We start from the raw sequence: 25,107 nt of genomic DNA on the forward strand, positions 1-25,107 counted from the left end.
GTGGCCTATGTCCCTTTCTACAGGGCGCAGGCAAGTCAAAACTGCCCCACACTGAGATGCCAGGAAACGGCACTCAGGCAACAAACTGGCATGTAGTTGATTTTGAGGCCTTTGCTTTGCTGCGGGAAGCAGGACACAGTAATTAAGGCACAGCCTCTGGAGGCAGCTCTCCCTCTGTGCACCTCGTCCCTGAGTGACACTGAGCAAGCTACTAACTTCTGTCCGTTTTCCCATCTGTAAAATGGGTCCCTCTCAAGATTTATCGGATGAGTATTTGTAAACTGCTTGCAGGAGTACTTAGCACGGGGCATATATTTTGTTAAAAAGGTCTGATGTTCAAGATACAAAGCAGACATAAAGGAAAGTACTTAACTCTAAAGGTGAGAGACAAGGCACAGAATGAAACTTCTGGCTTTCCTGGGTGGCTGTCAGGGAATAAGTAGGGGAAATTTGCTGGGAACTCTGGATCTTCAACTTGGATTTCACAATATATAGTCTTATAAAGACTTCAGGACTCAGGCCCATCATAAACACCAAGATGCTTCAACAGTTACATGCGCACCTGTGTATAGCCTGTATTGCTACAAGAGTGGAGGAAGATGGAGCTCAGGGGATGAGAGCTGTATGGAGTATTCTTGGTCTCACTCTGCAGGGAGTCAGTTTCTCCATGCCAACAACTACATCCAGGTCAACACAGGCATGTCCCAGTCATGGGGCACAGTGTCCACACTGCCCCGCCCAGTCATGATGGCCCTGGGCATTTAAACAATGTCCCATCTATGACCTCATCCAGACATCTTGTCACCATCACCTCCCTGACAAGAGGGGATCTGTACCCACCTGGGCCAATGTGAAGGTTTGTGCCCTCTAGATTGAAGAGCCAACTTCCATTCAGGGCACCCACCTGCTCTTCCCCAGCTCACCCCTCTGGACCTCCAGGGCTATGGCTTGGCCAGAGGTGCCCTGGAGGGAGGGTCAGGTGGGCAGAGCTGGCCCCAGACCCCAGGGCAGTGCCAGCTCAGTGTGCCCAGGCTATGGGACTCTTCAGCTGTAAGGTGAGTTTAAAAATACTCAGGGCGGGGATCACCTGAAGCCATAAAGTGACTTCTAGAGAAGCAATCCTATCTCTAACTGCTCTATGATACTCCTTGCCCTCTGGATGGGGAAAGCCAACAGTATGGGATATCCACAGGGTCCCTCACATTTACCTCTGAGGGGCCGCAGTGGTGTCCAGCATCGGTACCAACAGAAATCTCATGGGAGCCAGAAATCTGATCTATAATTACTGCAGAGAGCAGGTCCACCTTTGGGACTGAGCTTCTGAAAATGTAATCCCAATCCCAGAGGGGAGGGGCAATGGAAGGCCTGGTCTCGGCTAATCCACTCAGGTGCCCATCTGTCCCGGGCGTTCTGACAGCACCCCAGCCCTGCCTGTGCAGAGGTGGTGACACGGTCCCCGGGAGCGGGTCATAAGCTGCTGAAGACGACTGATGTCCGCCTCCCGAGAAACAAGAGACCTGACAGCACAAGTCATCTTCCCAGCAAAGCAGCATGCTTGTCTTTGAAAAATTAACATGCTGACTGTATTTGACAGTTAAAGCCGATGGAAGCCTCTTTGACTGCCCCGTGAGAAGCAAATCTAATATTCTTTAGTTTTAGCAAATCTCAAGGTATCTTTTCATTTTGTGCTAATGAGGAAATAGTTTTCTTATGTAAGGGCCTTAAAGAGAAGCAGATAACTCTGGCTTTAAAAAACTTTTAGATGGGTCATTGGTCTTGGGTTTTGAGTTCACTGTTGGTCGGTCATTTAACAGCTGCAACCTTGGGCAAATTCGCCTGTCTTCATCCTCTTCCTTTCCTTGTAAGATGAACATGCCTTTCCTCTAGCCAGGTGAGAAGTCAAAAATGGGACAATCAAACTCAAGTGCTTAGACTCAACTCGAAAAGAGGTAAATGCCAAATAAAAGGGATTTTCTACCCTGCTCTGTCCACTTTCAAGAGGGCTGGGCTATAGAGAGCAGGACAGACAGGCTGCAGTACTCAATCGCACCTCTCCTCCTCCAGGCCAGTTTAGGCAGCAGCCACATTCCTGCTGGGTGGTGAGACCCACCTGCTGGACTCCTGATAACACCACCCCAGCCCTAAGAGAAGCCACTGCCAGCTCCAAGCCCTCCACCACGCGCTGTTGGTTCTTTCAACCCCGCCCGCACTGCCCTAAAGAGTCCCTTCAATGAAACCCTGGGGAAGGTGCCACTTTCCCCTGCCAGAACTCTACCCCGAGGAGTCAGGGAAGCTGCCTGCCGCGGGAGCTCCCCGCCAGGGTCACACTCACTCACCGAGAGCCGTGACAGAGACGAGGGTGCTGGCCCGGCGCTCGCCCACGATCTGCCACTCGCCGTCCACTGCCCGCACCCACTCGGTCACGTGACATTCATACTGGCCCTCGTCCTCCTTCCTGCTGTTGAAGATGCCCAGGCTGAAAGAGTTGGGCTGCACCTGTTCCATCTGGATGCCCCCAAAGCTGCTGCGCTCCCAGTAGGACGAGCCTGGCTGCAGGGTGCCGTCTCGGTCCAGCCACATGATGTTGCTGCGCCGGTTCTGCCTGTCCACGAGCTGCCAGATGACAGAGAAGCGGCCCTGCAGCCTGCCCGACGTGCGGACACTACAGGAGAAGTGCAGGTCCTCACCTTCGAGGACGACGCTGGCGTTGCTGGCCACCTCCACGGAGATGCTGCTCTCTGGGGAGAGGAGAGAGGGCCACACTAGAGGCTTTATGATCTCCATGGCGCCCTCCCTGTGGATACCACAGGAGGAAGGGTGCAAATGGAATCATGTTTGGGGACAGTGGCTCAGAGGGTTACAATACTCTTGACACTTGCTGCTGCAAGACCTGGCTGGTCCTGGCACTGCTCCCTGGATGTCAAATCTGATGACCTAGGCTGCTCTGTGCTACATGCACAGAACTGAGATAATGAGGTTCTAAGACCCGAGACTGAATCAGATCCTAAGAAACACAGCACAATGACATGACATTTAGGGCCTAAAACAAGTTATGGGGTATCCTACGTAGCTGGGGTTCAGGGCTCTCAACTTGAACTTTCAGCAGGATGAGTAACTCCCACGTCCTACTCCACCTCTGTCTGCCTACCACTCGGTGTTACTGCAGTGATATAAAGGTGAGCAGCCACCGTGTGCCATTCAGGTCCCTCGGGGGAAAAAATGTCAGGAAGTACCTGGAAGACAGCATGTGCCTGAGAGTAGATAATGGGCACAGATGGGCTGGTTTCCGAGTGTGTGGGGAATGGGCTTTCCTGCTGTCATCAACACAGAGGAAGAAACCAAAGCCAGGGGATGTCACTTACCATCCTCCTGCCTGTCCTCACGCAGCCCTAGGCCTCCCCTGGTCTCTACCTTGAAACACTCGGCTACTCAAATTTGGGAGAAGGACTCCAGTCCTTCCCTGAGTCTACCTTTTGCTACCCGCTTAGCTAGCAAGCCACACTCAACTGAATTATTTTAACCTTGGCATGCCTTGGTTTCTTCTTCTGTAACACAGGCAGAATGAGACCTTGAATTATAGAATTTTTAAAACTTAAAAAGTACATGAGAAAACATATACGGATCACCTAATACATAGCAAGGTCTAAAAAGTGGTCACCATGATCATGGTTAATTTTATTATTCTCACTATTTTTGTAAACAACATGGTTATCTGGATCTATCTTAGCTATACACTACTTCAGCCAATTACCTACATTGCGTTCAAAAGGCCCCTAAGTATCAAAGAACACAAAGTGCAGTGCCATGAACTAAGCTGGCTCCAATTTCCTGAGCACCACACACACAAAACATGTATAGGATTTTTAAACCAATCAGTTAAATCAGATTCCCGATTAAGAAGCACACCCAATTAATCACAGTACGCTGGAATCCATCTTCTCTCCCTCATGAGTCCCCCAAAGGCAGAAAGAGACAAAGATGAGCACCACGCCTCAGCACGTAGCTCTGGGTAGAGTGGGTACACTCCCTACATATTCTGGATTTGCCTGTTTTATGTGAAAAACAAAGTCTGGACAAGGTAGGGAACTGCAATTTCCCAAGATGGCCGCCTCCCCCAGGAGTCCCATTAGGACAGTGTGGAAATGACCAGGCTCAGCCACCATCCACAGCGCTACTAGTTAAAAGCACGGCATTGGAGTCTGGGTTCACTACTTCCTAACTCTGTCACTTGGGAACTCTTACTTAACCTACCCAAGGCTCAACTTCTCATGTTCAAAATGGAGACGCTAACAGTGCCTAATTCTTGGGAGCATGTCATGGAACAGATGAGATGGGATACTCATTTTACGTCATCATTAATGCTGACAATATTCCTGTTTAGAAGCTCATACCTACTGCTATCGATTCTAAAAGGATTAAAAGGGCAACTTCAATATCAAGGGAGAAAACCCCTTTGCTTGTCTTATGCAGAAGAAGGGTTTGCAGGACATCACTCTCATCCCTATGTCACCACAGTGGATTTCTACATTTCTCTGTTCTGCTTGGAACAGGCCTGGAAAAACACGCAGGTAGAAGCAAAGCCATTCTGGCAGCCGTGACACAGCCACGCAAACCTGGCACTGCGTTGCCCACTACGACTGTTTACGAGGCTTCCCAGGCCTTGTAAAAAGGCAGTCAAGTTAAAACTCCTTGGATTAAGGAGAAACTAGGACAGAACTAATGGGACTCTGAGTGCATGTTCAGAAGTGAAACTTCAAAACAGGAGGCTGGTGGTGTGGCACAGGCTAAGCGCAGAGCGTGGGTCTGGAGTTAGAAGCAAATATGCCCAAGGTGGTGCAAACTCCACCACTAACCGAACGCTGGCTCAGTCGTTCCTCCATATTAGCCTCTGCAAGGGTCCCAGAGGTGGGAGCAGAGAAAGATCATTTAAGCAGAAGCATTCTGGGTCTTGGGAGAGAGGGCACCATTAAGATCCAAGGCATAATCACCATTATGATGTGATTGTTGAGGGTTCTTTGGTTGACTTACCCAAGTGGCCTTGGGGCAGGATCTGGTGCTGCTGGGGGACTTTAACTACCCAGTTATCTGCTGGAAAAGCAATATAGCAGGCCACAGATCATCAAACAAGTTCTCAGAAGGGGTGGGGACATCTTTTAGTATCAAAGATACATGAAGAAGTAAACAGGGTGGCTGCCTTTCTCTGGATCCTTACAAAACAATGAGGAATTAGTCACAGATCTTAGAGTAGAGTGTCCATGGTTAAGGCAAGCACAGACCAGCAGGGAAAAGTAAAGAGTGTGGGCATTCAACTCAACAAATTCACCGTGCAAATGTTCAGCAAGCACCTACTCTATGCAAAGCACCATGCATTGCAAGGGAAAACATCTAAGGGACAAAAGAATTTCACGTTAATTTGGTGTGTTGGACGTGTATGTGTGCATATATATATAAAATTTTTCAAAATAAGCATGAAAGAAAATAATCCTATTGATGAGAAAAGAAAGAACAGCGCCAAGTCCTTCATTGCCTACTTTTATTTTTTGTGGCACTGGGGATAGAACCCAGGGGTGTGCTACCTCTGAGCTATACTCCCCCAGCCCTTTTTATTTTTTATTTTGAAACAGGATCTCACTACGTTGCCAAGGGCCTCACTAAGTTGCTGAGGCTGGCCGCAAACCTGCGATCCTCCTGACTTGGTCTCCCAAGTCCTGGGATTATAGGCATGTGCCACTGTTTGTGGCATGCGCCCAGCTCTGTTGTTTACTTTACCTTTGAAGAGAAATATTTTAAATATGTAAAAGTGTAAAGTATAAAGGAAATCATTACAAGATCAAGAGAAAGACTGGGCTTGAAGAGCTGAGAAGAGGTTAAAGGTTAGTTTTAAAATTTTACTATCTTGTTTAACATCAGAGCATTGTAAGTTTTTATTATTCTTTTTACTACAAACAGAACTATGAGAGAAAGAAGATTAATAAGAACATTCTGATACTATGGCTATTTAAACACAACATGCACAAGCTCTTGAGGTCTCCGGGGTCCCCGGCATGGACCGCCCCCCACCCAGACAAGGCAGCTTCCGTGGGGGCAGGGCCACCGGAGCAGCCTGGGAGCCGGCCTAAGCTTTCTAAGGCATGCTCCAGGAAGATAGGAGCAATCCCATCCAACAACTTTTTTTTTTTTTGATAGGGCTGGAGATGGAACTTAGAGCCCTGTACATGCCAGGCAAGTGTTCCACTACCCCCTGACTTTTAACAATGCAATTTCAATAGGAATGATGCAATTAGGGAAATGCCCGCCTTTATACCTAGAGAGCAAACCTTTCTTAGTAATGCACTTTATGATTCAGAATCCTCCCCTAAGAGACCAACTCTTCTTAAGTGAGATTTGGAGACAGGCCTCTACCCACTTCTCTGGGACTTAGTTCCCACACAGGAGCACTCAGCTTTCCGGGATTCCTGCCTCATCTTCCTCCCAGCTGAGCTGGTACCGCTGGTGTTTACACCAAGCCGCTGGCGTTCGGGACCGTCCCCAGTCCAAGACGCCCTCCTGGTGCTGTGCGGACCCGGGGCTGCTGAGGGCGATGGTGGGCTCCAGGAGGCAGAGGAGCTCGGCAATGCTGAGTTCTACCTGCCCTGTCCTACCCTGCCCAGCCATTTTCTGCCCCCTGCTTCACCTAAATGTCCCTAGCCACTGAAACGGGCACAGAAGGACAGTGCGCAGCGCCCTCTACTTACTGAGGGGGAGGACGATGATGGGGATGTTCTTGGGACGCCTGCTCTCCTTGTCGATGAACTCTCCGGTGACCGTCTTCTCTCGCTCGGTCACACGACAGTTGTACTTCCCACTGTCTTCCTGGCGGAGGTGGTAAATCTTCAGCACAAAGACACCATCACCCTCTTTGGACACTTTAAGCTGTCCCTTGGCTTCCCGGTGGGCGAACTCGCCATTGAGAATGGGCACGGCGTTAGGCCCCATGGTGGCGATGAGGGAGCTGTTGAAGGCCCACGAGACGGCGAAGTACCGGTCAGGAACATTCTGAGCCTCCAGGATGCACCTGAACTCCACCTGCTCGCCCACCGTGTGCAGCCGCTTGTCCGTTTCCAGCCGAACTGTGAACTCTTTGTCTTAGAGAAATAACAAAACGGATTGTTTGGGGTGAATGAGGGTGGCAGCTAAGCTAACCAAACAGTATCATAAAAACCCCGTCCCCCTGCCCTTCTTTATGTGGCTAGCTGCAGAGAGGTACCACAGTGCTCATCTTGAGAGAAAATCTAATCATACCCAGGCTATCTAAGGCCCCAAGAAACTCTTGAATATCACAAAGTCCTAGCTAGACCCAGACAGTCTAAAGAGCTTATTATCCCAGTAGCCCCAGCGTGGACCCCTGGAGCCCCACAGGACAGTAGGAACTCCTGCTATCACTTGAATGGCAGGCTGCAAAGTTCTGGTCTTGGTGGTCTTCTTTCATTTTTCTTTTTGTTTTGGGGGGTATCCAGGGGTACTCTACCTCTGACTTGAGTATGGCCTGGAGGTAGAATGCCCCTGGGTTTAATCCCCAGTAAAGAGGAGGAGCAGGAGGAGGAAAAGGAGGAAGAAGAAGAGAAAGAAAAGAAGAGGAAGAAAGAAGAGGAGGAAATTTCTGTCCCATAAAACGGAGCCTGGCTGGGGAGGCTGTGGTTGTGACAACCCCAAGTCCTTACTCTTCCTCATTCTAGCTCTGTCACTCAAAAGAGAACCTTGAGGAGAATCATTTCACAGTGGTGGTGGAGTTCCCTGTAGGTTCATTAGCCTCAGCCGGAGCTGCCCTCCCTGAATGACACTCCCAGCCTTTGCCACTTTCTTTGGGACCTTGCCTCATGCGTCCCCGAGGCCATGCTCTCTTTAAGCAGATGAGAATCCTGCTCCAGGAGAAGGCACAGCCCTCAGGAGGCAGCTGCTTCAGTGTTCCCCTCTCCAGCCCTGCTCAGCTTTGCCTCCGCCTGCTCCTCATCCTCTCCCCTCACATAGGGACCGGTGTCTTGCCCCAGACACCCCTTCTCCCAGGGTCATAGCTCCTCCTGTATCTACCCAAACTCCATCAGAGCAAACTCCACCCACAACACCAGGGCTCGCTTCCAACGTGTCAGCCACTGTGGCCGCCTCCACCTCTGCCTTCGCCTCTGGAGGGACGTGGCTGCAAGGAGCAGACTTCACTCTGCCCTGTAGGCCTGGATAAGCACACCCATTTGGGACCACACCCGAATGTTTCTTCTCTGTTATTAGTCCCTGGTCGACTCAAGTACAGTAATTCACAACCCCACATCAGTGCTAAAAAAAAGGTCACTCCTTCCACCTAAGCGCCAGTGTGGATGCGGCAGGGGGAGCCCTGAACTCCTAAGTTTCCAGTCGCCCCGGGTTAGGCTGGCGATGACTGTGGCTTTCTTTGGGCCGCCATGGCCTCTTCTTCCCCCATGGGAATCCCCATTGTTCAGGGAAACCTTCACATTCCCAGGTTGGAGATAAATACCACCCCCTCTACAGAGCAATTTGCTCTAGGTTATGCCCAATGAAGTGGGCAGATATTGACTGACACTTTCTATTATTCCTTCACTCCTTAGCTCACTGAAATTTGGCTTCTGGCCCTTCTTTCACAAGCCACTGACCGAGCACATGGCACCAATGGTTCACCCACCCAGCCTGTCATAACGCAAGCAGCCCCCTGACATCTTCCCTCCAGCTTCCCTCTTGCTTGCCTGCCCTGTTGCTCTCTTGGTCACTGGAACTGGCTCCTCTGAGCCCCTCTCACCTCTGCGGCTCTCCTGGGCCTGGTCCTCTTGTGTCCCGTGGGCATTTCCTGGACCCTCCCCACTTGCAGGTTCAGTCTCTAACTTGAGCTCCACACGTCCATGTTCATAACGCACTGGGTTTATGACTTGAGTGTCTAAGAGACTGCTTCCAGGAGAACGGGCTCCTTGATTAAACTTTACAAAAAAGAAGACCAGGGGCGCCACTAATGGGGAAGTAGAGATTTCCAAGCAGGACTCTGCAGGACCTCCTCCTCCTCCCCCCAGTACTTCCTTCCCATGGTTCGGAGAACCACAGGGGCTGCAGGCCCAGCCTCAGCCTCAGGGCCACTGGGCTCCTGGCCAGAGAGCCCCAGAGGGCTCCCTCCTTCTTTCCCTCTTTCCCTCCCCCCCTCCCCCTGTCCATCCATCTGTCCATCCATCAATCCATCATCCCATCCATCCATCCATCCAATTCTCTATCCTTTTGTCTCCCACACCACAGCCTCCCTTCTGGGCCACTGCCATAAGAGCTCTTTTCAACCTGGTCTCTTGACTTCAGACCCAAAATGTCTAATCACCCTCCAGACCACTCTGAGTTCTTCCTTCTAGATCCCTAATCTGCCACTCCCTGTTTAAAAGTCCCTACTCTTAGCCCACTGCCTGCAGCAGGGGATTTCAAGTTTTATAAAGAGGGGGCAGGGAAGGGGACTCCTTTATTCACATAAAATCTTTCATGGCCAAATATAGCAAACATTTGGCTAAAGAAAGAAGAGAACACTCAGGTGCTCACCTGCCTTCCCCTGAGCCCCCTGACGTGCACAGGTACATGGGAACACATCAGAGACCTACATGCAACCTCTCAGCCACCTCCAGCCGCTGCTAGGGCTCCAGGAAGAACAGCTGCTGGCCCACAGAGTCGAGTCCAAGCCCACATCACAACATCTGGGCCGCCAGCCTGCCTTTCTCTTCTCCCACCGCTCGGCCAGAACTCAGTATCAAGTCATGCTCTGCTTTTCTCCACGTGCCAAACAATCAAATCGTTTTGTGTCCTTATGTTTCTCCTCCTGCTATGTACTCTTGCTCTGAAATAGCTCAAGTTACCACATTCACTGAATTTCCTGGATGAATGCTGTCGTGGCACTCAGCACCTCCTACTTAGCCACTGGTGCTGGGTCTGCAAGTAGCCTAGGTTCTGAGACTAAGAGCCATTCATCTTTGCATCTCCTCATACCTCATCCCATACTGCAATGCTATAGAGCCTGGCTAGTGTTTGCTGAACTGAGAGAAGGGCAGAGTTGGAGATGCAACTACTGAGCCTGAACAAAAACAGAGAAAAGTCATCGACTCTATTTTTTGTTGTTGTTAAATTTTCCTCTTGCTGGCTTAGTCTGGGTACATTTTCAGGGCAGAATCAGAAAGTCCTAATTCCCAATTGGTAAGATTAAAATAAAGAAGATTAACTGATGCAACCTAATTTAAAAGCATTACAACTCAAAATGTGGTCCAGACTTTTGAAGCTGATTTTCAAACAATCTGGGAAGAGAAATAACAAATAGAAAATAAAGCCCCTTCGCTAGACTTTGTGTGTGTGTGTGTGTGTGTATGTGTGTGTGTGTGTGTTACTAGGGTTTGAACCCAGGGGCATTCTACCTCCAAGCTACATCCCCAGCCCTATTTTTTGTTCTTTATTTTGAAACAGGGTCTCACTGAGTTGCAAAGGGCCTCACTAAATAGCTGAGGCTGTCTGTGAACCACAATCTTCCTGTCTCAGCCTCCCAAATGCTGGGATTACAAGGGTGCAGCACCACGCCCAGCTGGTGGGCTTCTTAATACTGGAAGAGCCAGAAGCTGCTAAAAGCCCTGGGTCCTACAGAGCAGATCAAGCACACCATGTCCGGGAACTCAGCCCTTTGGTAAAAGCCTTTGCATCCACTAGACGCTCAGAGAATCCCTTCTGCCATTCTCCCTCTGGAGTCGCACCTGATGGAACAAACATAGACAGTGGAGGAACCACCTGAGAGGGGCACTGGAGATTCAGCTTCCTGGCCACCCCTCCCCAGACCCGAGGTGCATCCCGGGGAGGGTACGATGAGGAGAGCCCGAAAAACTGCTCTCAAGTGTCAGAGGAACTGTGCAAGGACAAGACAGCCACCTGCAGTATTTACTAGAAGCAGTCATGAGGCAGGTCCTGACATGCCAAAGGACCATGTGTGTACCCATAAACCTCTACTCCCCTTCCCGAGGTGAGCATCAGCATGGGAAAAGGGCACCTTACTGACAGCACCATGATCACCCTCTAACGAAAGCTGGGACAGACGGACGAGTGAGCCCAGCTGAGACAGTCGTGAGAGATGTCAGCTCTGACCTGGAGCCTCATGAGCCCAGGAACTTGGAGTGAAGTGAGGGGTCGTGAGAGACTCCAGGCAAAGCTGGGAAGGACTGCAGCTTGCCAGGCAACCACTGTTTTGCCCAGTACTACCCTCTGAGGGGACCGGGCTTCCCTTGAGAAAGCATCTGCGGTGGGACCTGGTCTGCTCTGGACTGGCCTCTTCCTGGGGACCCCCGCAAAGTCATCCACGCTGGGTCCTCACCTCTGAGATGGTAATGCCGCTACTGCTCACCTCTCAGAACTGCTGAGGGACTATGGCAATGTGTGGGGAAGCACTGGGAAATTACAAAACACCACTATTACAGAATATTAATATAAAATAATAATGTGGTCCAAAATTCCTATAGCTCATAAAATTATACCTCCAAGGGAAGGCTACTGATCTCAAATGTCTCCTATGAAGGAAGCCATTGGTACCTGAAGAAAACAACATCAGAAACAGGGCAGCAATGTGGCTAACTGGAATGGGAACCCAGAGTCATAACACACAGTGTTTTCTGCAAAATCTCTCAATTCCTAAAACAAAGTTTGTATTTTAAAAAAAAGTACACTGTGTAAGTAAACAAAACATGACAATACATTTGCAGGAAAATGGATGGAACTTGAGGACGTTACGCTAAGTGAGCCCCGCTCAGAAGTCAGGGGTCATATATTTTCCCTCCTGCGTAAAAGCTAGAGGCAAGAGAGAAAACAAAAGGGACTTCAGATAAATGGGAGAAATCAGCAGAATATTGGGGAGTGGATGTAGGGAGGGGAAAAGGGGACTGAGGAAGGAAACAGCCCAAATAATGCTATGTCCACCTATACAGGCGTCTACCAAGCTCAACATGTATGGGGGAGGGAGATGCAAAGGAAATATACACATCATGTTCTTGCATGTCTGTATCACTTTGAACCTCACTATGATGTATAATTACAATGCACTGATACAAGCATAAAAAGAGAAAACAACAAAGAGGATTTGGCCTGGACAGCACCTGTCTGACATTTGCCGGAAGGTCAGGTCCCAGGACACCCGTGTCCTGTACACCCCTGCGCGTGCAGGCAGGACCATCTCTAGCTTCACACAGAACCTACCACGTACTGTTAGAGGTCACCAAAGATGGCGTCCCACAACCTCCCGGTGTCTGCTCGCCCTCCCCACCAGGGAAAGAAGAGGCACAAGAGGCTCAGAGAGACTGACCAGTGGGCTGGACGTTGACCACGGCGCCCTCGGAGCGCTTTCGGGTCATGGCGTACCACGAGCCGTCCGGGTCCTGGATCCACTCCGCGGCCTCACAGTAGAACTCGCCCTGGTCGGAGGGCTGCAGGTGGAAGATGGTCAGGCGGAAGGTGGACCTGCCCAGCTTGTCCAGCCGCACTTCCCCCAGGCTCTGCCGCTGCACGTATTCACTGCTGGATTGCAGCACGAAGTCTCGGCTCAGGGAAATGACCTCCACGGGCTTCTCGCCACCCTTCTGCCGGAGCCAGGCCACAGACAGGTGGCTGTGCTGGATCGTCTCTGTGGCCACCTCACAACTGAGCTCCAGCGGGTCCTGCTCCACCTTGTGAAGAGTCTGGGGCACAGCCGTGGTCTGCAGGGAGTCCGGGATTACTGCAACACATGTCCCGAGAGTGAATAGTCACAGGGCCACAGACTGGGACTCACTAGAGACGGGGCTCCCACCACACAGACACTGAGTGAGCCTCCAAGAGGGCCAGCCCAACTCTGCGCTCCAGGCTGCAGACAGCCCAGAAGACCGCGTGATGACTTGGCTGGGGGAGCACTCGCCTTTTGATATTTTAATAACACTCAGATCAAACATAAGTTCAATTTCAAGAACTGAGAATAAATGAACTTCCCACAAATCATGGGTCAGAATGATATTTTTTTGCGGGTCTGGGGATGGGACCCAGGGGGATTCGACCTCCGAGCTATACCCACTGCCCTATTTTTTATTCTTTATTTTGAAACAGGGTCTCACTAAGTTGCAGAGGGCCTCACTAAGCAGCTGAGGTGATCCACAAACCGTGATCCTCCTGTCTCGGCTTCTCAAATGCTGGAATTACAAGAGTGCACCACCACACCCGGCCAGAATGATTTACTTTTAGGTCTAAATAGACTCGTTAAATTTGCTATTGCCTTTTTTTTTTTTTTTGGTACTGGGGATTGAATCCAGGAGTAGTCTTATCCGAGCTACTCCCCAGGCTTTTTTGTTTTAAAACAGGTCTTGCTAAGTTCCTGAGCCTGGGCTCAAACCCACCATCCTTCTGTCTCAGCCTCCCAAATACCAGGATAGCAGAGCACTTGGGGGTTGCTTTGAGACACCTCACTTCCTATCTCACTGACCTTCAAATAGAAATGGCTTCTGAAACTGATCTTGGTTTACACCTAAATATGACCACTGCATTTCCCCTACTTCCAGCCCACCCCCCTCCCCAGTCCCCTACTTACTTCAGCAATGCACTGCCCTTAGAAGGCTATTTTCTATTTTTTATTTTTCATTTTTTTTGGAACTGGGGATTGAACCCAGAGGCATTCCAGTTCTAAGTTATACTCTTAGCTCTTCTTATTTTTATTTTGGAATAGGGTCGAAGTTGCTGAAAACCTCACTATGTAGCTAAGGCTAGCTTCAAACCTGCAATCCTTCTGTCTCAGCCTCTTAAGCATTAGGATACCAGGAGTGTGCCACCATGCCCAGTAGCTGTAGAAGGCTATTGTTTAAGCCATGTGTGGTACTAAGGAGGCTGAGAAAGAAGGATTCCAAGTTTAAGGCCACCATGTGTTTACAAATAAAAAATAAAATAGGGCTGGGGGTGTAACTCAGAGCCTGCCCCTGAGTTCAATCTCCAGTACCATACATGCAAAAAAAAATGTTAGAGAAGAATATCATCATTATCCCCTACTTTTATTGATATAATTTTTATATAATTCATCAAAGAGGTCCACATGTGAAGGAAGCCACAGTGTGGAGACAACTCCCTGTGGTACCTTGGTTGGACTTTTAACCTGACCCTTATGTTTTTTTGTTTTGTTTTGTTGTTGTTGTTTTGATGGTACTGGGGTTCCTGGAAGCCCTTCTACCTCTGGGCTACACTCCCAGACCTATTTCATACTTTTTTATTTTTGGAAACACGGTCTCTTAAGCCAGCTGAGGCTGGCTTTGAACCTTCACGATCCTCCTGTCTCCGCCTCCCAAGTGCGGGGATTACAAGCGTGCGCCACCACGCCTCGCCCCTTATGTTTTTTTGGAGACGAAACATACTACTCTGTCTGCCGGGGATGCCCCAGTCACAAACGCACTCATGTACCCAGCTAGAATTGTGTCTTAAAATCCATGTGTTAGGATGCAGACTTATGAGAGCAAAATAAAAATAGGGTGCCCTGGTGTGCCGTTTAACCTAAACGGAAGCCTCCCGCAAACAGCCTATGCTGGAAGAGGCTGCCTCTGATGTGCCCATAGATGCACGAAGACCAGACTTGTCAACTGCCCTTGGTCCCTTCCCCGGGTTTTCATTAAGTAAACTAATTTTTACAAGAAGGAAGATTAAAGAATTGAACCACACCTGAGCAGATTCTGTCAGGAGATACTGTCCCTCCCCTAGCCCAAATTTCCTAGGTGAAACATTTACTAATTATTGTTTGAGTATCCATTGTACTCTCCTAAAATCACTTACTACCCCTCAACACGGTCTCATTCCCTATGTCCCTCCCCTCTGTGAAAGGGCTTGTAAGCATGTGGACCTCCCTGGGTTCTCTGGGTAGTCACTCTCCTGCGATACGTTAATATACTCACATAACTACTCCCCTGTTAACACACCTACGGGCCGTTCATTCCAGCCTTGGGACGGGCTGACAGCTTCCTCTTGCCCCTTTCGGGCTCTGGCTTCTCTCCCAGCTCATCATTCACGTTGTCTTCCATGTCATTCCTTCTGACTGTCAACCACCAATGTCCCTACCTTATATTTCACAGACCGTTTCACTAGCTAGAGGGTTAGTCCACCTCTGAAACGTGCAATATTTGCATTAGACTTATTCAGGTTTCAACCTCAATCTTCTATTATTTACAAATAAGCACAGACATTGTGTGTACTTATGCTACTTGTCGACGTTAAAATATTTGGGGAGGTTTGCTGCTGTTGTTCTTTTGAAGTCAAATGCATAGTATGAAACAAAGGGACTCGGGCCTGGCACTGGGCACATGGAAACAGCATCTCTTACCCACGAGGTTCATCTTGGCACTGTAACTCCCAAAGTAGCGCTCGTCGGTGTTTGGCGTGTGGCACTCGTACTCGCCGGCATCGCGGGCCTGGAGATCCGTGATGTGCAGTAAAGCCGAGTTGCCCTGCACTCTTTCCACATAGATCTTGCCCCCGCGAACACGCTGGGTGTAGATGGCATAGGGGAAGGAAGAGTCCACGGTGCTGACAATCTGCACCTCGCGCTCCGGGGCAGAGGGCAGGTAGATGGACCACTGGAAGTTCTGCTCGGAGGGCCCCTGGTAGCCGCTCACGTTGCACCAGATGGTGATGTGGGAGCCCTCTGTGCGGTACAAGGGCCCTTCCTGGACAGCAACCTGCCGCTGTGCGGACGCCACACCTGTCGGGAGGCAGAAACACACCACTGACTTCTCAGACTAAAAACGCACAATGTGCGGCGATCTCCAGGGGGTTTGATATTTGTGTGACATGATAATAATATAAATAGCTTACTGGCCCTTTCAGCAGAGCTCTGTGATTTATAAATATTAATTAAAACACTCTGCGGTAAAATGCTGTCTCTAATTTGCATACGTAGGAATCTGGTCGTGCAAGGACGTGGTTCTGTTACTTATTCAATGCCTGACCCTTGTGAATTTCCTTCAGCCCCTCTGTTTGTCATTTGTGTGGCAGCTTTATATCAAATTAATGCTGTTTATAAAGTCTTCCTAGAACGAGCAGGAAAAAGTTGGATCCTTGGCACAAATACCGATGAAAACAAATAAAAGCGACCATCTTGCAATCTGGCTGAAATTAAACATTTCTCTCTTGATTAGAGGTTTGGCCAGAGAGAATCACGGGGAACTTTGTGGGGGCTCGCGCTCTCCATTTTCAAATGAAACTACTCCCCGCCAACACCCTAGAGGCACCCTTCAGCTCCTTTTCCCTCCATGAACGGAGGCAGAGCCGAGCTCCTGCAAGCTGCTGCAGTTTAAGCTGAGCACACACAAATAAATATGAATGTGGAGGCCGAAGCAGATCCCCGGTGCCCAGATTCCCACAGGATAACAAAGGGAGACAGTCTTTGCACAGCAGAACCCCTGCAGCCAGGACAGTTGGGCTGCCTGGGCCCTGGGCACTGACTGACCTATGACCCTGCCTTCTGGCTGACACGGGTTGCCCAAGGTCCCTTCTGCCTGTCTTCTCCATGTTCTTCTTCATGGAGTAAAGATAAAATAGGGGAGCTTAATTTCTGATTCCATGCCAACTGCTGTTGTTTGCGTGTGGCCCCCCAAGGGCTGGTGTGCAGGAGGCTTAAGTCTTTAGTGTATGTGATAGGTAGTGGGACCTTTAAGAGGAGGAGTCTAGTACAAGATAATGGGGGCACTGCCCATGAAAGGGGTTAACACTGGTCTCTGGAGTGGGTTAGCTTTCGCAAGAGGAGGCTATTATAAAAAGAGCAAGACTTAGCTGGGTGTGGTGGTGCATACTTGTAATTCCAGCATTCGGGAGGCTGAGACAGGAGTATTGCGGACAACCTCAGCTACATAGTGAGGCCCTCTGCAACTCAGTGAGACCCTGTTTCAAAATAAAGAATAAAAAATAGTGTTTGGGGGGTATAGCTCAGAGGTAGAATGCCCCTGGGTTCAAAAAAAAAAAAAAAAAAAGACGAGCCTGCCTTCCTGTTTCACCAGGTGATCTCTCCCTCTTGCACGCACTCCTGCCATGATGCCATCTGCCATGTTGTGATGCACCCAAGGGGCCCTCACCAGAAGAACTCATGGGGCCAATCGTCTTGGACTTTTAGTCTCTAATACTGTGAGCTACAGAAATCTGCTTTTCAAATGCAGTGCCCAGCTTCTGGAATGGTTACAGTAATGGAGAGTGGACTGACAGAGCAGTACAAAACTGACTGTGCCTGAGCCACTGGAAGGTGGGCTGGGGCGCACCCTTGCTCTTCAGCTGCAGCCAGACATGGCACCGTAGCAGAAAGAGCTTGTGAGTCCTAATTACACAAGCGGCACCAAATCAGAAGTGGCTGTGTTATCTTGGACAAGCTCCTCTCCAGTCCTTGATCTGCTTATGTATAAAAAGATTTCTAAGAAGGCTTTGGAGAGGGATAGCATTTATTCCTGTTCGGGGCCTGGCACTTATCAGCTGTGACCCTGGCTAAGTTATATAACATCTCTGAGCCTCCGCCTCCTCACAGAGTGATGGAAACACCTGAAGAAGACAATGTCTATGATGCCTAGAACAGAGCCGAATCCTCAGTAACAGGCTGCGAGCAGCTGGGTGGTGTCACATGCCTGTAATCCCTGCAACTCAGGAGGCTGAGGCAGGAAGATCACGAGTTCAAGGCCAGCCTGAGCAACTTAGTGAGACGCTATCTCAAAATAAAAAATAAACAGGGCTGGGTATGAAACTCAGTGAGCGAGCCCCTTCATTTAATCCCTAGTAATACACACACACACACACACACACACACACACACACACACTCAGCTGGACATTGTGTGGCTCTGACTGCACAGCAGAGAGGCACTGGCCCCACTCCTGGCTGCAGCCCACTCCCATGAGAGCTGCTTTTCCACCCCACACAGGGTGGGCGGCCACTCCTGCATAGACCTAGCTGGAGTGGAGGCAGCTAGGGCAGCTCACAGCACAGTGGGAGGCAGTTCGCAGTCAGCCTGGGTCTGTGCCTCGCAGGAAGACGGCCAACCTCAAAAGGGCTGCTGAGGGTGGTGTGTGCTCTGTGGTAGAGCACTTGCTTTAGCACATGTGAAGCCCTGGGGTCTATCTCCAGCACTGCCAAAAAAAAAAAAAAATGAAAGTCTTACCCCAAACCTCATCTTGGCTCCAGCAGAAGCAGGAAGGACTTTAAGGGAGGGAAGGGGGACGTGAACGAAGTGGTCTGTGGATGAGATACATTCTGGTGGAAGACTGTCATTACTATATTTAAAGTCAAGATAATTCATTACTAATTTTCAGTATGTTAAAATTTGGTGTATACCATTAGTTAAGGATACTCTTTTAATGACCACACACACACACACACACACACACACACACACACACACAGTGACAGTTGAAGCAAATGTCTGCAGTACTTCTGAAATTCAGAACTTCTCAAAAGTAGACACTTAAAAAAAATTAACTACCATTATAACACTTAGGTCTCATTCGTGTTTCAGTTTTCTATGACAGAGGGGCAAAGAATATGCCCCACCTCCTTCCTTTAAAGACAGCTTTTCAATCTTGGAACCCACATAAGGCACCACCATGGGACAAGAGGAGAGGTTTAAAAAATAACAGTACTTGCCGGGCGTGGTGGCGCACGCTTGTAATCCCCGCGCTTGGGAGGCGGAGACAGGAGGATCGCGCAGGTTCGAAGCCAGCCGTGCTGGCGTAAGAGACCCTGTTTCAAAAATATAAAATAGGTCTGGGAGTGTAGCCCGGAGGAAGGAGGGCTTCCAGGAACCCCAGTACCACCAAAAAAATAATAATAATAATAATGATAACAGTACCTGGAAGCCCCCCATAAGTGATCTGAGGTACAACCTGGACTTTAGGAATTGTCTAGGGGGTACTGGACATTGAACCAGAGGCAATCCACCTCCAAGCTACGCTCTAGCCCTCCTTATTTTGAAACAGGGTCTAGCTACGTTGCTGAGTCTCACTAAGTTGCTGAGGCTGATCTGGAATCTGTGATCCTTCTGTCTCAGCCTCCCAAGTACTGAGATTACAGGCGTGCGTCACCATACCAGGCATGGCATTAGGATTTTTAAAAGTTCCCCAGATGTTCCAACCAGGTGTACCAGGGTCAAAAACTGCTGTTTTAAGACACCTCTACCTACATGGTACTGGCCAGGTGCCCAAATGAAAGAATATCGCCTAACTCGAGGCTCTCAGTAGTGTTAAGCTCCTTCCTTCTAGAGAACCCACAATGACTTGGTTCAAGAAAATTTCCTTCTCCTCTTGTCCAAAGAAAGCAGCAGAGACCATCAGATACCACCCATCCCGTTGCAATACAGATTTTGACAGAGTGCATTCTATTTACAAAGCCCTTGATCAACAGATCCTAAACCCCTGCCCCCAAGGTAAATAGTATTAAGTGGCCTAAATGAGCCAGGAGCTGAGTCAAAACAACTTGTCCAGGCCATAAGCAGATTACAAACTGCTGGACAAATAAATGAAGGTGCAATTGTACTTTAACCATACATACTCAGCTGTATCTGTTTATTTACTATCTGCTTAATTCTTTCCTGTTCCACAAATGGCCTTTGATCCCTGAAAATAGGAAGTGGATCTTAACATAAAAATAAAAAGCAACTTTCTCCTGGACAGTTTACTTTATTTTCTACACCGTACCCTTACAATGTACTACCACAGTGATTTGTGTGTGTGTGTGTGTGGGGGGGGGTCTGGGGGTGGAACCCAGGGGCATTCAACCTCCAAGCTACACCCCTGCCTTATTTTTTCTTTATTTTGAAACAGGGTCTCACTAAATTGCAGAGGGCCTCACGAAGTAGCTGAGGCTGTCCTTAAACTGCAATCCTCCGGTTTCAGCCTCCGGAATGCTGGGATTACAAGCATGTGCCACCACGTCCGGCTTACCACAGTGATTTCTGAGGACCTCAAATAGACCCAGATCCCCAGCCCTGCCCTACAACCCTCACCCCACAGCCCCTGCAGTCTGCCATAGTCTACAACAGAAGTTGTCTTCCAGGCAAGAACCATTAAAAAACAATAATTTTAACCTTAGATATTCAGTAGTCTTCTGATCACTTTGCAATAGGTAAATTATACTTCTGTAATATAAAAAGAATGATCATCATATACAGTTTATACAGAGCTATATAAAAAGAACTAAAAAAAAAAATACCAGGGCAAGATGTTTTTATTTTCTTCTTTATATTCCACTCCCTCCCCCAGTCCTCTGCAATGAGTATGGACTAGTTTTATAACTAGAAAAAATTTTAACCAAAAATAAAAATGCATGATTGCTTTAGAAAATTTCTTCTGTACTCACTACTGTAGAATATGCAAAGTTATCTAGATATAGATATTTGGGTTTTGTCTCCGGTTCCTGGCCCTGCACTCCTAAACCCTTTGGGATTTCTGGAATGAGAGGCATCTCTCTGTATTTATAATGAGCCTCTTTGGGCCAAATCCCATTTTATGCTAATGAGATGACTCCAGATGAGCCCTTCGTTTCAAGGGAAGAACTGGCCATGCTTAGAAGGTTGGAAATCAAACTCAATCCCAGACCTCCAGGGATAGGGGCAGGGCTGGGTTACTGAGTCCAATCACCAATGGCCAATGATTTACTCAATAGTGTGATGAAGCCCCATACCATCAAGGATGGGGTGAAGACTGTCCAGGTTAGTGAACACCAAGGTGCTGGGAGGTGGTACAGCAGGAGAAGTGTGGAAGCCCTGCACCACACACACACTGCTCCACACCTTGCCCTAGGCACTAAGGAGGGCTGGCCTGTCTGGCCACTAGGAAAGTCCTAACAGCACCGCACATGACTTCCCAGGATAGGCTGTAAGACACTGGGGCTTCTGCCTTGTTCTCTCAGATCAGGGAAGCCAAATGCCACACGGTGAGGACACCAAAAACTCCTAACAGGGAGGTCCCACGAGGCCTCTAACATGCCAGCTTGAGACTGAGCCACCACGGGAGTAGGTCCTCCAGTCCATCAAGCCTTTGGATGACGGCAGGCCCAGGGGCATGCAGGCCACCGCCTCCTGGGAGACCCTGTGTTAGAACTGCCCAGATAGGATGCTCTGAATTCCTGAGCCACAAAGACTGTGCAAATGTTCAGTTCTGTTAAGCCATAAATTCTGCTGTTAATTCTTTTTATAGCTAAGAAAGATACTAAAGGTATCTTGATTATAACAAATGTAAAATGTGTCACATACATATTTGTGCTTCTGGGGAAAAGGTCTCTAATCTTCAAAAGATCCTCAAAGGGAGCCAGGTGCAGTGGTGCAACCAAGCGCAATGGTGCACGCCTGAAATCCCGGTACTAGGAGACTGAGACAAGAGGACCATGGATTTGAGGCAACTTAGCGAGACTCTATTTCAAAATAAAATAAATAAGTAAAAAGGGCTCAGGGTGTAGCTCTGAGATAGAATGCCTCTGCATTCAATCCCCAGAACCCACCCGAAATAGAAAAAGAAATCCTCAAAGGCATTCAAGACCCACAAAAAGATTAAGAATCATGGTCAGGGGGCAAGACTGGTTCCAGTTTTTCAAGATGTTGCCTGTCCTGGGAGGCCCCCACTCTGGCTTTATTCTCCAGCTGTGGACAACCCTGGCGAGGGGCGCTGTGATTCAACAATGAGCAAGCAGGAAGGAGGCACACACCCCCCCCCCCCACGAGAGCGTGCTGTCTAGGACACATCTTGGCTCAGAGCAGGGGATCCGGCTTATACACTCGAGGCGTGTGACTGAGCACCTCAGAGTGTCAGAAAGTGTCAGGAGGAGCGAGTCAGGGCTCTAGTGGACGTTCCCAGTGCTGGCCAGCGTCGCCCCCAGTGCTTACTCCACACCCTGCTGTTCCAAATTCTGCACGTGACTTGGCCACTGTAGGGTATTTCTTTATCTACGATATGGGAATAATATAACACATCACATATCAGTCTTACAGGGAACTCTAGAGACCAAATAATACCGAGAAGCCAAAAAAGGAATATTTTAAAATTGATTCCCATTTCTACCAATGTGATATCAATCTCAAAACAGGATTTTTTTTAAGTACTAGCATATTAAAATGAAGATTAATGTTTAACTTTGGGTTAAAATTGCAAAACTGGGGGTTAGGGATGTAGCCCAGTGGTAGAGTGCTTGCCTAGCATGTGTGAAGCCCTGGGTTCATGAATCAGTACTGCAAAAAATAAATAGCATAAAGTTTCAAAATGGTGTACACAGTCAAATTATGTTTTTAAGAAGTCCTATACTTAGCCAGGTATGGTGGTACACACCTGTAATCCCATGACTGGAGAGGCTGAGACAAGAGGATCACAGGTTTGAAGCCAGCCTCAGCAAATTAGCAAGACTCTTAGCAACTTATCAAGACCCTGTTTCAAAATTTAAAAAAAAAAAAAAAATCAAAAGGACTGGAGGTGTAGCTCTGAGGAAGAATGCCCCTGAGTTCAATCCTCAGTACACAGATAAATAGATAAATAAATAAATAGTCCTGTAGCTTGAAAATGACCAAAACCTACTAATGATACCGGGCTGGGTCACCCTGGGGTGAGAAGATGGTGATTCCCCCTCAGCTGTTCCAGTGGTAACAGTATCTCCCACTCTCTAGCTCCCCATTGTTCTCCATTTGGCCCGTTGTTTTTTGGTTTTTTTTTTTTTTTTTTTTTTTTGGTGGTACTCGGGTTCCTGGAAGCCCTTCTACCTCTGGGCTACACTCCCAGACCCATTTTTATATTTTTGAAACAGGGTCTCTTATGCCAACGTGGCTGGCTTCGAACCTGAGCGATCCTCCTCTCTCCGCCTCCCAAGCGCGGGGATTACAAGCGTGCGCCACCACCCCCGGCTCCATTTGGCCTTTTTTAAAGTGAGCAGGTACGTGGTGCTTCAGAGCTGAAGCTAGGTGATGGCGTTAGCAGTTCTTACTCTGCCTGCATCTTCTCAGGGAACCCTCACAGCAATTGAGGAGGCCGATTTCATTACAGCCACACTGACCAGAGGAAGAGATGGTCTTCAAGGTTAAATAACTCCACTACAGACATGACTAATGGCTTTCTCAGTCCATGGCTCATATGGAAGGCGCTCTGCAGGTATAAGTGAGGAAGCACCGATTGGATCTCCTTGCTCACCTGGAGGGTGTGATGGGGAATCTGTACAGGCCAGGTTAACAGTGGGAACTGCCTCAGCCCTGGTCAGGTGGAGACCAGGCCCCTGAGAGACACAGGCTCCAGCGAGAACCTGGCCGGGAAGGTGAAGTCAGCCAGCAAGGCGGAGACAACATCTAGAAATTCCCACTTTTTAACCATCGGAGGACAAAAAATGGCTTTTTTGACCCCTTTCCAAGATCCGGGGACAGGCAGACACGAAGCCTGGTCCTCGCCAAGAATAACAGCCAGGACCTACTGAGCCCCAGCTTGTGTCTGTCGCGGTTCTGAGTGTTGTACACATGTTCACTGTGCACTGACTCATCTTAACCCTCACAGTGACCCTGTGCATTTATGCCCTTACTGACTGACTTCTCTTTACAGGTGTACAACCCGAGGCAAGGAGTCGGGGGACGGATGAAATGAGCCGAATGCACCTGCACTCTCAAAAGTGTGTTACCCAAGGTCAGGGTTAAGTAAACGTCCAACCAAGATCCAGAGATGGCACAGGGGAGCCCCAGAGCACAGACAGTGGAGGACAGGGTGCACACCTGCAGATACTTGGGAGGCTGAGGCAGGATAACCACTTGAGCCCAGAGATCGAGACCTGCCTACTCAACAGTGTCCCTCTCCTAATAGCCAGCGACTCCTGCATGGTGAAGACAGTGCTTCAACCCAGCAGCAAACCAAAAGAACAGAGACAAGTCCTGAACCTTCCCCCTCACCAGCCTCCCGCAGCAGTGGCAGGAGCTGTGAGACCTTGGTACCTCAGTTCCCCTATCTGTAACGTAATATGTATCTGCTGCATGCCTGTAATCCTAGCTACTGGAAAGGCTGAGACAGGAGGCTGTCAAGTTTGAGGCCATCCTGGGAAACTTAGCAAGACCTTGTCCTGAAATAAAACATAAAAGGGGCTGGGGGTGTAACTAAGAGGAGGGCGGTGCTGGGTTCAATCCCCAGCACCGCATACACAGAATATAATCTGCATAATGGTATTGAAAAATTAAATGTCCCTGCTATGTTTAAAGTACAATTCTTGGCATTAAGTGCTCAATAAATGTTAAGCCACCAACTGTAATAGCAGCAAGAGGCATTAGCTCCAGCTGTGGAACTAATTCCTTCCACACAACATGACAGGCTGAAGTTTCCAAACATCGCAGGAACAGTGTCTCCTGACCTGGGTTCTTCTGCAATGTCGCCAAGCTGCATAGCACAGTTTGGGGATGCAGTCCAGTGGCCTACCATGTGCAAGGCCCAGAGTCCACCCCAGCACAGAGGAGGAGGAAGGGAGGAGGAGGAGGAGGAGGAGGAGGAGGACGACGAGGAGGAGGAGGAGGACGAGGAGGAGGACGAGGATGAGGACGAGGACGAGGACAAGGAGGGCGAGGAGGAGGAGGAGGAGGAGGAGGAGGAGGAGGAGGACGACGAGGAGGAGGAGGATGAGGACGAGGAGGGCAAGGAGGAGGATGATGATGAGGAGGAGGACGAGGACGAGGATGAGGACGAGGAGGGCAAGGAGGAGGATGAGGAGGAGGAGGAGAGGAGGAGGACAAGGACGAGGATGAGGACGAGGAGGGCGAGGAGGAGGAGGAGGAGGAGGAGGAGGAGGAGGGAGCTCAATCCCTAGGCCTGTGACTCTGGAGCTTCCAAGGCTAGGCCGTGAAAGGTGTTGCGCTTCCATTTTGCTCATGGTGCACTGAGCCAAAAGAGCAATGGTCCCGAGGTGTCCATGCTGCGCAGGAGCTCAAGGCTCCAGAAGAGGTGGGGCCCAGAGACCCCAGCTCCCAAGCAGCAGGGAGCGTGCGAGCCGCCACGGGGAGCCACCTCCCAGCCTGGCAATCTCCCAGTCTGGGCCCAGCCAGGCCTGCCGTGCTCACAGATCCTGAGAGCATAGCAAAATGGTTATGTTTAGCTACTGAGT

The 25,107-nt window shown here is 49.3% G+C and overlaps 1 protein-coding gene across 3 annotated transcripts in view; it reads right to left on the reverse strand.

Annotated features, from left to right (window-relative positions):
- Positions 1 to 25,107, reverse strand: part of IGSF3 (immunoglobulin superfamily member 3) — a gene marked incomplete at both ends in the record, with an annotated part of 93,941 nt that overhangs the window by 24,394 nt on the left and 44,440 nt on the right. Inside the window, 5 exons of one of the 3 annotated variants that reach the window (XM_080692229.1) lie at positions 2,337 to 2,738; positions 5,029 to 5,085; positions 6,735 to 7,124; positions 12,338 to 12,748; positions 15,356 to 15,733. In XM_080692229.1, coding sequence (XP_080548355.1) covers positions 2,337 to 2,738; positions 5,029 to 5,085; positions 6,735 to 7,124; positions 12,338 to 12,748; positions 15,356 to 15,733 — 1,638 coding nt within the window. Of the gene's footprint in view, positions 1 to 2,336; positions 2,739 to 5,028; positions 5,089 to 6,734; positions 7,125 to 12,337; positions 12,749 to 15,355; positions 15,734 to 25,107 lie in introns of all 3 variants that reach the window. The other 2 variants (XM_080692228.1, XM_080692230.1) reach the window with 2 other exon arrangements.

Source organism: Muscardinus avellanarius (assembly GCF_963383645.1).
Source record: "Muscardinus avellanarius genome assembly, chromosome: 3".
In the NCBI taxonomy this organism is placed as follows: domain Eukaryota; kingdom Metazoa; phylum Chordata; class Mammalia; order Rodentia; family Gliridae; genus Muscardinus; species Muscardinus avellanarius.